The sequence below is a fragment of the Lampris incognitus genome, unplaced genomic scaffold, assembly GCF_029633865.1.
Source record: "Lampris incognitus isolate fLamInc1 unplaced genomic scaffold, fLamInc1.hap2 scaffold_284, whole genome shotgun sequence".
In the NCBI taxonomy this organism is placed as follows: domain Eukaryota; kingdom Metazoa; phylum Chordata; class Actinopteri; order Lampriformes; family Lampridae; genus Lampris; species Lampris incognitus.
Window position 1 is genome coordinate 4810 of NW_026611242.1, and position 15191 is coordinate 20000.

The 15191-nt window shown below is 49.5% G+C and overlaps 1 protein-coding gene across 1 annotated transcript in view; it reads right to left on the bottom strand.

Annotated features, from left to right (window-relative positions):
• Window positions 1–6258: 6258 nt before the first annotated feature.
• Window positions 6259–15191, bottom strand: part of si:ch211-250c4.3 (uncharacterized protein LOC100535981 homolog) — a gene marked incomplete at its 3' end in the record, with an annotated part of 36608 nt that continues 27675 nt past the window's right edge. Inside the window, exon 3 of the mRNA XM_056301986.1 lies at window positions 6259–6431. Within this exon, the coding sequence (XP_056157961.1) occupies window positions 6259–6431 (173 nt within the window). The remainder of the gene's footprint in view (window positions 6432–15191) is intronic.

A 15191-nucleotide genomic window follows, 5' to 3' on the forward strand; every position in this document is an offset into this window, starting at 1 on the left:
TGTGGGTCATGTTTGACCCTAAGACATGTGTGGGTCTTGTGTGACCCTAAGACATGTGTGGGTCATGTGTGACCCTAAGACATGAGTGGGATATGTTTGACCCTAAGACATGTCTGGGTCATGTGTGACCCTAAGACATGTGTGGGTCATGTGTGACCCTAAGACATGTGTGGGTCATGTGTGACCCTAAGACATGTGTGGGTCATGTGTGACCCTAAGACATGTGTGGGATATGTTTGACCCTAAGACATGTGTGGGTCATGTGTGACCCTAAGACATGTGTGGGTCATGTGTGACCCTAGGACATGTGGGACATGTGTGACCCTAAGACATGTGTGGGTCATGTGTGACCCTAAGACATGTGTGGGTCATGTGTGACCCTAAGACATGTGTGGGTCATGTGTGACCCTAAGACATGTGTGGGTCATGTGTGACCCTAAGACATGTGTGGGTCATGTGTGACCCTAGGACATGTGGGACATGTGTGACCCTAAGACATGTGTGGGTCATGTGTGACCCTAAGACATGTGTGGGTCATGTGTGACCCTAATACATGTGTGGGTCATGTTTGACCCTAAGACATGCTTGGGTCATGTGTGACCCTGACATGTGTGGGTTATGTGTGACCCTAAGACATGTGGGGGTCATGTGTGACCCTAAGACATGTGGGTCGTGTGTGACCCTAAGACATGTGGGTCATGTGTGACCCTAAGACATGTGTGGTTCATGTTTGACCCTAAGACATGTGTGGGTCGTGTGTGACCCTAGGACATGTGTGGGTTATGTGTGACCCTAAGACATGTGTGGGTCATGTTTGACCCTAAGACATGTGTGGGTCGTGTGTGACCCTAAGACATGTGTGGGTCATGTTTGACCCTAAGACATGTGTGGGTCATGGGTGACCCTAATACATGTGTGGGTCGTGTGTGACCCTAAGACATGTGTGGGTCATGTTTGACCCTAAGACATGTGTGGGTCATGTGTGACCCTAAGACATGTGTGGGTCATGTGTGACCCTAAGACATGTGTGGGTCATGTGTGACCCTAAGACATGTGGGTCGTGTGTGACCCTAAGACATGTGTGGGTCATGTGTGACCCTAAGACATGTGTGGGTCATGTTTGACCCTAAGACATGTGTGGGTCATGTGTGACCCTAAGACATGTGTGGGTCATGTGTGACCCTAAGACATGTGTGGGTCATGTGTGACCCTAAGACATGTGTGGGTCATGTGTGACCCTAAGACATGTGTGGGTCATGTGTGACCCTAAGACATGTGGGTCGTGTGTGACCCTAAGACATGTGTGGGTCATGTGTGACCCTAAGACATGTGGGTCGTGTGTGACCCTAAGACATGTGTGGGTCATGTGTGACCCTAATACATGTGTGGGTCGTGTGTGACCCTAAGACATGTGTGGGTCATGTTTGACCCTAAGACATGTGTGGGTCATGTGTGACCCTAAGACATGTGTGGGTCATGTGTGACCCTAAGACATGTGTGGGTCATGTGTGACCCTAAGACATGTGGGTCGTGTGTGACCCTAAGACATGTGTGGGTCATGTGTGACCCTAAGACATGTGTGGGTCATGTTTGACCCTAAGACATGTGTGGGTCATGTGTGACCCTAAGACATGTGTGGGTCATGTGTGACCCTAAGACATGTGTGGGTCGTGTGTGACCCTAAGACATGTGTGGGTCGTGTGTGACCCTAAGACATGTGTGGGTCATGTGTGACCCTAAGACATGTGTGGGTCATGTGTGACCCTAAGACATGTGTGGGATATGTTTGACCCTAAGACATGTCTGGGTCATGTGTGACCCTAAGACATGTGTGGGTCATGTGTGACCCTAAGACATGTGTGGGTCATGTGTGACCCTAAGACATGTGTGGGTCATGTGTGACCCTAAGACATGTGTGGGATATGTTTGACCCTAAGACATGTGTGGGTCATGTGTGACCCTAAGACATGTGTGGGTCATGTGTGACCCTAAGACATGTGGGTCGTGTGTGACCCTAAGACATGTGTGGGTCATGTGTGACCCTAAGACATGTGTGGGTCATGTTTGACCCTAAGACATGTGTGGGTCGTTTGTGACCCTAGGACATGTGTGGGTCATGTGTGACCCTAAGACATGTGTGGGTCGTGTGTGACCCTAAGACATGTGTGGGTCGTGTTTGCCCCTAAGACATGTGTGGGTCATGTTTGACCCTAAGACATGTGTGGGATATGTTTGACCGTAAGACATGTCTGGGTCATGTGTGACCCTAAGACATGTGTGGGTCATGTGTGACCCTAAGACATGTGTGGGTCATGTGTGACCCTAAGACATGTGTGGGTCATGTGTGACCCTAAGACATGTGTGGGATATGTTTGACCCTAAGACATGTGTGGGTTATGTGTGACCCTAAGACATGTGTGGGTCATGTGTGACCCTAAGACATGTGGGTCGTGTGTGACCCTAAGACATGTGTGGGTCATGTGTGACCCTAAGACATGTGTGGGTCATGTGTGACCCTAAGACATGTGTGGGTCATGTTTGACCCTAAGACATGTGTGGGTCGTGTGTGACCCTAGGACATGTGTGGGTCATGTGTGACCCTAAGACATGTGTGGGTCGTGTGTGACCCTAAGACATGTGTGGGTCGTGTTTGACCCTAAGACATGTGTGGGTCATGTTTGACCCTAAGACATGTGTGGGTCATGGGTGACCCTAATACATGTGTGGGTCGTGTTTGACCCTAAGACATGTGTGTGTCGTGTTTGACCCTAAGACGTGTGGGTCATGTTTGACCCTAAGACATGTGTGGGTCATGTTTGACCCTAGGACATGTGTGGGTCGTGTGTGACCCTAAGACATGTGTGGGTCGTGTTTGACCCTAAGACATATGTGGGTCATGTGTGACCCTAAGACATGTGGGACATGTGTGACCCTAAGACATGTGTGGGTCGTGTGTGACCCTAAGACATGTGTGGGTCGTGTGTGACCCTAAGACATGTGTGGGTCGTGTGTGACCCTAAGACATGTGTGGGTCGTGTGTGACCCTAAGACATGTGTGGGTCATGTTTGACCCTAAGACATGTGTGGGTCTTGTGTGACCCTAAGACATGTGTGGGTCGTGTGTGACCCTAAGACATGTGTGGCTGTGTAAAGTCTGACTACAGTTTGTACATCAGTAGCTTACATATGTTTCACACGGTAGGACTCCTGAACCCCACAAACCTTATTTTCTTCTCAAATGTTGAAAATTATGTTGATAGGTTTGCATCAGCACTGCCCCGCCATTAACGACAGCGCTGAGAGGACACAACAGACACACACACATCAGCCATGTTGTTCTTGTGTCGCTGCTAAAGGCGAGTTTACATCCACAACCAGGTCAGTCCTCCAGGTTCAACCAGGTCAGTCCTCCAGGTTCAGCCAGGTCAGTCCTCCAGGTTCAACCAGGTCAGTCATCCAGGTTCAGCCAGGTCAGTCCTCCAGGTTCAACCAGGTCAGTCATCCAGGTTCAGCCAGGTCAGTCCTCCAGGTTCAACCAGGTCAGTCCTCCAGGTTCAACCAGGTCAGTCCTCCAGGTTCAACCAGGTCAGTCATCCAGGTTCAGCCAGGCCAGTCCTCCAGGTTCAACCAGGTCAGTCCTCCAGGTTCAGCCAGGTCAGTCCTCCAGGTTCACAGCAGAGCAGGAAACTGGGGAACACTAAACCCCATCCCAGTGATGTTGCACAGCGACCTGGTTCTGCAACCAAGTGTTTCTATTGTTAAAAACTCTAACTGACTGACTAGTTCAACAACAACATGACAACAAGCTCTAGCTGCAGCTTCCTCACACAAACACACAAAGATTTTGTTTCAGTTTGTGCAGCAGATACTGATAGTCACAAATGACGGTTGAGTCAGATGGGTGGCTCTCATACCGGCCTGATGGCACCAGCTCATCCATACATAATAGAGGCCGTGATGCATCCTTAACCTTACCACACCCATTCACCACCGAGATAAAAGGTACACAAATATGTTGTCTTGTGCATCCCAACAGACCGAGAGCATCATGTGGTACAAAGTGGCGGTTAGAGTGTCCAAATGTGCATTTCAGAGATCCATCTATGCATATCCATACTAAACATAATTTGAAGTGTTCATATTTCAGCACTACTACTACTACTACTACTACTACTACTACTACTACTACTTTCGGCTGCTCCCGTCAGGGGGCACCACAGCAGATCATCTGTTTCCATCTCTTCCTGTCCTCTGCATCTTCCTCTGTCACACCAGCCACCTGCATGTCCTCCCTCACCACATCCATAAACCTCCTCTTTGGCCTTCCTCTTCTCCTCTTCCCTGGCAGCTCCATATTCAGCATCCTTCTCCCAATATACCCAGCATCTCTCCTCCACACATGTCCAAACCATCTCCATCTTGTCTCTCTTGCTTTGTCTCCAAACCGTCCAACCTGAGCTGTCCCTCTAATATAATCGTTCCTAATCCTGTCCTTCTTCATCACTCCCAGTGAAAATCTTATCATCTTCATCTCTGCCACCTCCAGCTCCACCTCCTGTCTTTTCATCAGTGCCACTGTCTCCAAACCATATAACATAGCTGGTCTCACTACCATCTTGTAAACCTTCCCTTTAACTCTTGCTGGTACCCTTCTGTCACACATCACTCCTGACACTCTTCTCCACCCACTCCACCCTGCCTGCACTCTCTTCTTCACCTCTCTACTGCACTCCCCGTTACTTGGGACAGTTGACCCCAAGTATTTAAACTCATACGTCTTCATCACCTCCACTCCTTGCATCCTCACCATTCCACTGTCCTCCCTCTCATTCACACATATGTATTCCATCTTGCTCCTACTGACTTTCATTCCTCTTGTCTCCGGTGCATACCTCCACCTCTCCAGGCTCTCCTCCACCTGCACCTTACTCTCACTACACATCACAATGTCATCTGCAAACATCATAGTTCATGGAGACTCCTGCCTGATCTCGTCCGTCAACCTGTCCATCACCACTGCAAACAAGAAGTTATTCACATTTCGGCACCATGGGATGGATCTTGAAGAGAGGAGATGCATGGTTGTAGCTACACATGGTTGTTGGCTCAAGAGACAAAAACGAATGAAGTTATTCCTCTCCAATAGTGATTTCTATGCGAAGACAAAAACCCAGTTCTCCATTTAAGTAATACTTGGGTTAAATCTGACACCTCAGGAACAAACTACAAAGTGTTGTGTTTGTCATTCTGTATGTTCAAAAATGTTCAAGAGCTCCAGCCGTTTCAGTTTGGGTCCATTATTTCTGGTCCTTGGGTTCAGAAATCAGGGAGCATCTGAACGGGGGAATAATCGCCTGCCTTCTCCTCCCTATTCGGGACACACAAATGGTTGTCATGTGGTTTTGCTGTCCAACAATCTAACTGGACATGCTGATTATCTTGTGCAGTTTGTTTTCTTTCCTCACCGACATTGAAAAGTGCCCAGCAAGACAGCAGTAAGTTCAAATTCCCTCTGTAAAGGAGCGACAGAAGAGGACCATGTGTCTCTGTTCTCTCAGCTTTGTCGTGAAACATAACTGCTGTAGACCTTTCTTATAAAACATCTGTGTTCAAGTCAAATGTAATTCCTGAATATTTGTATTTCTCTGCAATGTCAGGAGCTTCCCGATCCACAGCTGCTGGTCGCTACGCGTAGTTCCCAGTGTTTAAGTTCAGGATTATTTCTGAAGAGGGGTTGTGGCAATAGTGGTGTTTACTTGCCCAAATGCTTGAGCCTGTTTCAAGAACTTTGAGACAGGGGCGTCCGGGTAGCACGGCGGTCTATTACGTTGCCTACCAACACGGGGATCGCAGGTTCGAATCCCCATGTTACGTCCGGCTTGGTTGGGTGTCCCTACAGACACAATTGGCCATGTCGGCGGGTGGGAAGCTGGATGTGGGTATGTGTCCTGGTCGCTGCACTAGCGCCTCCTCTGGTCAGTCGGGGCGCCTGGTCAGGGAGGAGGGTGAACTGAAGGGAACAGCGTGATCCTCCCACGTGCTACGTCCCCCTGGTGAAACTCCTCACTGTCAGGTGAAAAGAAGCGGCTGGCGACTCCACATGTATGGGAGGAGGCATGTGGTAGTCTGCAGAGGAGTTGAAGCAGCGACCGGGACGGCTCGGAAGAGTGGGGTAATTCGCCAAAAATACAATTGGGGTGAAAAAAGGGGTAAAAAAGAACCATGAGACAGAAAACATGAATAAACACTGATTTTAACCAAAAGCAAACCTCTTTAGTCCGACTCATCCTGCCATCCTTCTGCAGGCCGCAGATCTGTCTCTGCAAGCGGAGGTTGCTCTCCTGGAGCTGACCGATCTTCTCTATGAGTTGGCAGATGTGTTCCAGATATCCGAGACCCGAGCCCAGAGGATTAGCGCTAGCCTGCTGTACCTTAAAAAAACAAAAAACAAAAACAAAAAGTTCAAGATCAGTTTAATGGTATCTACTCTTGAGGAGATAGAGAAGATAGCGAGGGGGGGGGGCCTTGACTGTCCATCTATCCATTATCTTAACCGCTTATCCTGCTCTCAGGGTCGCGAGGATGCTGGAGCCTGTTCCAGCAGTCATTGGACGGCAGGCGGGGAGACACCGTGGACAGGCCGCTAGGCCATCACAGGGTCCACACACACACACACACACACACACACACACACACACACACACACCTGACCTACATATCTGTGGACTGTGGGAGGAAACCGGAGCCCCTGGAGGAAACCCACACAGACACAGGGAGAACATGCAAACTCCACACAAAGGACGACCCGGGATGACCCACCAAGGTTGGACTACCCCGGGGCTCAAACCCAGGACCTTCTTGCTGTGAGGCGACTGCGCTAACCACTGTGCCACCGTGCCACAAAACCTTGTGCAGGGTGAGAGATATGATCTAAACCTTGACTGGTTCAGATCATATCTCTTTGGCCGCACTCAGTTTGTCCAACTTAGACATTTGAGATCGCAGTCCTTTCCTGATACCACCGGTGTACCCCAGGGCTCTGTATTGGGACCCCTCCTATTTATTATTTACCTATTACCGCTTGGCCACATTTTTCAGTAAATTTAATAAAGAATTTACTTGACTCACTGTATGGGGAAAAGTATTAGGACACACACTGTTGTGGTCCAGACGCAAGGCGCGTCTCCGCCTGAGTCTACCGGCAGGGTTCAATCAGCGCGCTCGTTGAGAGCGCAGCCACGCACCAGAGGCTCATCGGTGATCAGCGCACCTGAAGCCAATCTGCAGCCAGCTATAAGAGAGGACGCTGACGCGCAGTCGTTGTCAGATTGTGCCATCTAGTAGGGTAGTTACCCAGTAGATTGCTAGACTCTTTGGCTGTGGTTTCTCCTGCAATTCCTATGTTGTGATTCCTGAGTCTAATTCCGTGTCTCTCTCCCCCGTCCTCCCAGAACCCCCGGTGCTTCTCGGGCTCCGTCTTCCTCGCGTCCCTTGTGTTCCTCGGACCCCTCCCTTGTGCTCCCACGCTGCCTCCCGCAGAACCCCTACTCCTGGACTTGCGCTTCACCAGCACGCACACGCACAAACACTCTCCAGTCATTTACGTTCCTGCACACACGCACCACACTCGCCCTGCACACAGACACATAGTCTTTTACACAGCCCACATCCAGGACTCTAGTTGCACTATACACATGCCGCATTTCCCTTCCCTGAATAGAAATAAACGTGCCTACGGGCTTGACCCTGCCGGACCCCTGCACTGGTTCCTTTCCGACGCTCAACACACACCTTAATCATTGAATTCAGGTGTTTCATTCAGACCCATTCCCACAGGTGCATAAAATCAAGGAGCAAGCCATGCAGTCTGCATTTACAAACATTTGTGAAAGAATGGGTCGTTATGAAGAGCTCAGTGAATTCCAGCGTGGTACTGTCATAGGATGCCACCTTTACAATAAGTCAGTTCGTCCAATTTCTTCCCTGCTGGATATTCCACGATCAACTGTAAGTGGTATTGAAAAGTGGAAGCATTTAGCAACAACAGCAAGTCAGTCCAGAAGTGGCAGTAAAAGTCGCCATGTTGACTCAATAACTGCAGAGTTCCAAACTTCCTCTGGCATTAACATCAGCACAAAAACTGTGCGCCAGGAGCTTCATGGAATGGGTTCCATGGCCGAGCAGCTGCGTGCAAGCCTTACATCACCAAGCACAATGCCAAGCATTGGACGGAGTGGTGTAAAGCACGCTGCCACTGGACTCTGGAGCAGCGGAAACGGGTTCTGTGGAGTGATGAAGCACGCTTCTCTGTCTGGCAGTCTGATGGACAAGTCTGGGTTTGGCGGATGCCAGGAGAACGTTACCTGCCTGACTGCACTGTGCCAACTGTACAGTTTGGTGGAGGAGGGGATAATGGTATGGGGTTGTTTTTCAGGGGTTGGGCTGGGCCCCTTAGTTCCAGTGAAGGGAAATCTTAATGCTTCAGCATACCAAGACATTTCTGGACAATTCTATGCTTCCAACTTTGTGGGAACAGTTTGGGGAGGACCCTTTTCTGTTCCAGCATGACTGTGCCCCAGTGCACAAAGCAAGGCCCATTAAGACGTGGTTGGGTGAGTTTGGTGTGGAAGAACTTGACTGGCCCGCACAGAGTCCTGACCTCAACCCCATCGAACACCTTTGGGATGAAGTAGAACCGAGATTGCGAGCCAGGTCTTCTCGTCCAACATCAGTGCCTGACCTCAAAAATGGTCTTCTGGATGAATGGGCAAACATTCCCACAGACAAATTCCAAAACCTTGTGGAAAGCCTTCCCAGAAGAGTGGAAGCTGTTATAGCTGCAAAGGGGGGAACAACGCCATATTAATGCCTATGGAGTTAGAATGAGATGTCATTAAAGCTCCTGTAGGTGTAATGGACAGTTGTCCCAATTATTTTGTCCATATATATATATAGGACAGTACTGCAATGCATTAAAACTTTTTTTCCTGTATCTGTGTTGATATTCCGCTCCTCATTAGCTGAGCACTTATAACACCACTGACGGTTTCGGGGGGGAAAAACGCTATATATATATATATATATATATACACACACACATGTTGATTTATAGGAAATATTGTAAAGACGTATTTTGGGGGTTGTGTTCAGTATTGGAAACGTTGCGTTCCAATAATGTTCTGGCAAGACCTGAAAGAATCTTCACAATAACTAACAAACTAAAGCTCAGATCACTGAACAAAGATTATGAAAATAAAATGCAGATTTCGCAATAGAAATTTTATCAAAACGCATTTTGATGATGAAACGGTCTGAAAATATTGCGTTTTCCAAGCGTTATTATTTCTCCCACCTGGATTCCGGGAAGACCCGCCCCTACTCTATCTCTGATTGGCTAACCCTATCCCTAACCCTAACCATAACCAACCTAACCAACGGAGGCAACGAGTACTAGCCAATCAGAGGCAGAGTTCCCGGAATGCGGGTGGGGGGAAAAACAAGCGTTTTCCACTGAGAACGAAAGGAAGGTCCGCCACTTTCCTTTCCGCAGACGTGACAGTTGGTCCCCGGGTGCTGCTGCTGCCCCCTGCTGCTTTACCGCAGGAAGGCTTCATACAGAGGACACGTTCATAACCACACAGTGGCGTTGTTATTCTGGGCTGTGTGTGTGTGTGTGTGTGTGTGTGTGTGTGTGTGTGTGTGTGTGTGTGTGTGTGTGTGTGTGTGTGCGTGTGTGTGTGTGTGTGTGTGTGTGTGTGTGTGTGTGTGTGCGTGTGTGTGTGTGTGTGTGTGTGGTGTGTGTGTGGTGTGTGTGTGTATGTGTGTGTGTGGGTGTGTGTGTGTGGTGTGTGTGTGTATGTGTGTGTGTGGTGTGTGGGTGTGTGTGTGTGTGTGTGTGGGTGTGTGTGGTGTGTGTGTGTGTGGTGTGTGTGTGTATGTGTGTGTGTGGGTGTGTGTGTGTGGTGTGTGTGTATGTGTGTGTGTGGTGTATGTGTGTGTGTGTGTGGTGTGTGTGTGTGTGTGTGTGTGTGTGTGGTGTGTATGTGTGTGTATGTGTGTGTGTGTGTGTGTGTGTGTGTGTGTGTGTGTGTGTGTGTGTGTGTGTGTGTGTGTGTGTCTGCTAGCTCTGGCGTGCCTCAGCTCCCGTGAAACGTGCAGATGTTTTGGGTTTTTCCGAAATTCAGAAAGGAAATTTCGAGCAAATATTTATACAATGATCAACATTCCACCAAGTGTCCCAACAAAAGCAGGATGTGAGCCCAGGTTGGGGTCCCAGCCCCCCCCCCCCCGCTCGAAGCCCCCTTTCCTGTGTCACCGCCTGTGAAAGCCCGGCCCGGCGGTTTGGAGCTTTAATGGACGCCAAGCAAGACAAACTGGCAGCGGTCACAGGACCGAGATCCCTCACTTCCTGCGATGGAGGATCCCTCTAGACCTGTCCTCACGTGACCATGGACCCTGTCCTCACGTGACCATGGACCCTGTCCTCACGTGACCATGGACCCTGTCCTCAAGTGACCATGGACCCTGTCCTCACGTGACCATGGACCCTGTCCTCAAGTGACCATGGACCCTGTCCTCACGTGACCATGGACCCTGTCCTCAAGTGACCATGGACCCTGTCCTCTGGTGACCATGGACCCTGTCCTCACGTGACCACGGACCCTGTCCTCAAGTGACCATGGACCCTGTCCTCTGGTGACCATGGACCCTGTCCTCACGTGACCATGGACCCTGTCCTCACGTGACCATGGACCCTGTGCTCATGTGACCATGGACCCTGTCCTCTGGTGACCATGGACCCTGTCCTCAAGTGACCATGGACCCTGTCTTCACGTGACCATGGACCCTGTGCTCATGTGACCATGGACCCTGTCCTCACGTGACCATGGACCCTGTCCTCAAGTGACCATGTACCCTGTCCTCATGTGACCATGTACCCTGTCCTCATGTGACCATGTACCCTGTCCTCAAGTGACCATGGACCCTGTCCTCACGTGACCATGGACCCTGTCCTCAAGTGACCATGGACCCTGTCCTCATGTGACCATATACCCTGTCCTCAGGTGACCATGGACCCTGTCCTCACGTGACCATGGACCCTGTGCTCATGTGACCATGGACCCTGTCCTCTGGTGACCATGGACCCTGTCCTCAAGTGACCATGGACCCTGTCCTCAAGTGACCATGGACCCTGTCCTCACGTGACCACGGACCCTGTCCTCAAGTGACCATGGACCCTGTCCTCATGTGACCATGTACCCTGTCCTCATGTGACCATGTACCCTGTCCTCAAGTGACCATGGACCCTGTCCTCACGTGACCATGGACCCTGTCCTCAAGTGACCATGGACCCTGTGCTCAGGTGACCATGTACCCTGTGCTCATGTGACCATGGACCCTGTCCTCTGGTGACCATGGACCCTGTCCTCAAGTGACCATGGACCCTGCCCTCACGTGACCATGGACCCTGTGCTCATGTGACCATGGACTCTGTCCTCACGTGACCATGGACCCTGTCCTCACGTGACCATGGACCCTGTCCTCTGGTGACCATGGACCCTGTCCTCATGTGACCATGGACCCTGTGCTCACGTGACCGTGGACCCTGTCCTCACGTGACCATGGACCCTGTCCGTACGTGACCATGGACCCTGTGCTCACGTGACCATGGACCCTGTCCTCAGGTGACCATGGACCCTGTCCTCAAGTGGCCATGGACCCTGTCCTCAAGTGGCCATGGACCCTGTGCTCACGTGACCATGGACCCTGTCCTCAGGTGACCATGGACCCTGTCCTCATGTGACCATGGACCCTGTCCTCACGTGACCATGGACCCTGTCCTCATGTGACCATGGACCCTGTCCTCACGTGACCATGGACCCTGTCCTCACGTGACCATGGACCCTGTCCTCATGTGACCATGGACCCTGTCCTCACGTGACCATGGACCCTGTCCTCAGGTGACCATGGACCCTGTCCTCATGTGACCATGGACCCTGTCCTCACGTGACCATGGACCCTGTCCTCAGGTGACCATGGACCCTGTCCTCAGGTGACCATGGACCTTGTCCTCAGGTGACCATGGACCCTGTCCTCAGGTGACCATGGACCCTGTCCTCATGTGACCATGGACCCTGTCCTCACGTGACCATGGACCCTGTCCTCACGTGACCATGGACCCTGTCCTCAGGTGACCATGGACCCTGTCCTCAAGTGACCATGGACCCTGTCCTCATGTGACCATGCACCCTTTCCTCAAGTGACCATGGACCCTGTCCTCATGTGACCATGGACCCTGTCCTCACGTGACCATGGACCCTGTCCTCAGGTGACCATGGACCCTGTCCTCATGTGACCATGCACCCTGTCCTCAAGTGACCATGGACCCTGTCCTCAGGTGACCATGGACCCTGTCCTCAAGTGACCATGGACCCTGTCCTCAGGTGACCATGGACCTTGTCCCACACAGTCTCTGCCTTTACTTCCATTCACGCGGTGGTTGGTTGGTCAGAGTGTTTTAAGGTTCCTCTGAAATCATTAAGACAAGCTGTCCATGACCCCTCCCGGGACACCACTTGCCATATGGAGTAGTACTACTACGTCATGACATGGAGCTGCACCGAGAAGCCCTGTACTTCCTCCTTCACCACCACCGCCACAGCTTATGTCTCTTTCACTTGGTCATGATAGCATGTGCATTTTCTCACAGGCCAAACATGGGCAGTATTTCTGCAGTATTTTTGTAATTGAAATACAAAATACTATATGCTATAGATATACTTACCTTTAAAACCATGGTTGCCCTATCCTTGGGACTACCATCAGCTGTTACTTATATTTACATTTATATTTACATTTACTCTTTTAGCAGACGCTTCTGTCCATGCTGACTTACAAGAGTGTCAGCAATGACCAGATGCAGTAGTACTAGCAGCAGCAGCAGCACAGTATTCATAACACATGGCACCATATGCAGTAGTACTAGCAGCAGCAGCACAGTATTCATAACATAGTGGCACCATATGCAGTAGTACCAGCAGCAGCACAGTATTCATAACACAGTGGCACCATATGCAGTAGTACTAGCAGCAGCAGCACAGTATTCATAACACAGTGGCACCATATGCAGTAGTACTAGCAGCAGCAGCAGCACAGTATTCATAACACAGTGGCACCATATGCAGTAGTACTAGCAGCAGCAGCACAGTATTCATAACATAGTGGTACCATATGCAGTAGTACTAGCAGCAGCACAGTATTCATAACACATGGTACCATATGCAGTAGTACTAGCAGCAGCAGCAGCACAGTATTCATAACACAGTGGTACCATATGCAGTAGTACTAGCAGCAGCACAGTATTCATAACATAGTGGTACCATATGCAGTAGTACTAGCAGCAGCACAGTATTCATAACATAGTGGTACCATATGAAGTAGTTCTAGCAGCAGCACAGTATTCATAACACAGTGGTACCATATGCAGTAGTACTAGCAGCAGCACAGTATTCATAACACATGGCACCATATGCAGTAGTACTAGCAGCAGCACAGTATTCATAACACATGGTACCATATGCAGTAGTACTAGCAGCAGCACAGTATTCATAACACATGGTACCATATGCAGTAGTACTAGCAGCAGCACAGTATTCATAACACAGTGGCACCATATGCAGTAGTACTAGCAGCAGCAGCACAGTATTCATAACACAGTGGCACCATATGCAGTAGTACTAGCAGCAGCAGCACAGTATTCATAACACAGTGGCACCATATGCAGTAGTACTGGCAGCAGCACAGTATTCATAACACAGTGGCACCATATGCAGTAGTACCAGCAGCAGCACAGTATTCATAACACAGTGGCACCATATGCAGTAGTACTAGCAGCAGCACAGTATTCATAACATAGTGGCACCATATGCAGTAGTACTAGCAGCAGCACAGTATTCATAACATAGTGGCAACATATGCAGTAGTGCTAGCAGCAGCACAGTATTCATAACATAGTGGCACCATATGCAGTAGTACTAGCAGCAGCACAGTATTCATAACATAGTGGCACCATATGCAGTAGTACTAGCAGCAGCAGCACAGTATTCATAACACAGTGGCACCATATGAAGTAGTACTAGCAGCAGCACAGTATTCATAACACAGTGGCACCATATGCAGTAGTACTAGCAGCAGCACAGTATTCATAACATAGTGGCACCATATGCAGTAGTACTACCAGCAGCAGCATCACAGTATTCATAACACAGTGGCACCATATGCAGTAGTACTAGCAGCAGCACAGTATTCATAACATAGTGGCACCATATGCAGTAGTACTAGCAGCAGCAGCATCACAGTATTCATAACACAATGGTACCATATGCAGTAGTACTAGCAGCAGCACAGTATTCATAACACAGTGGTACCATATGCAGTAGTACTAGCAGCAGCACAGTATTCATAACATAGTGGCACCATATGCAGTAGTACTAGCAGCAGCACAGTATTCATAACATATTGGCACCATATGCAGTAGTACTAGCAGCAGCACAGTATTCATAACACAGTGGCACCATATGCAGTAGTACTAGCAGCAGCACAGTATTCATAACACAGTGGCACCATATGCAGTAGTACTAGCAGCAGCAGCACAGTATTCATAACACAGTGGCACCATATGCAGTAGTACTAGCAGCAGCAGCAGCACAGTATTCATAACACAGTGGCACCATATGCAGTAGTACTAGCAGCAGCAGCACAGTATTCATAACATAGTGGTACCATATGCAGTAGTACTAGCAGCAGCACAGTATTCATAACACATGGTACCATATGCAGTAGTACTAGCAGCAGCAGCAGCACAGTATTCATAACACAGTGGTACCATATGCAGTAGTACTAGCAGCAGCACAGTATTCATAACATAGTGGTACCATATGCAGTAGTACTAGCAGCAGCACAGTATTCATAACATAGTGGTACCATATGAAGTAGTTCTAGCAGCAGCACAGTATTCATAACACAGTGGTACCATATGCAGTAGTACTAGCAGCAGCACAGTATTCATAACACATGGCACCATATGCAGTAGTACTAGCAGCAGCACAGTATTCATAACACATGGTACCATATGCAGTAGTACTAGCAGCAGCACAGTATTCATAACACATGGTACCATATGCAGTAGTACT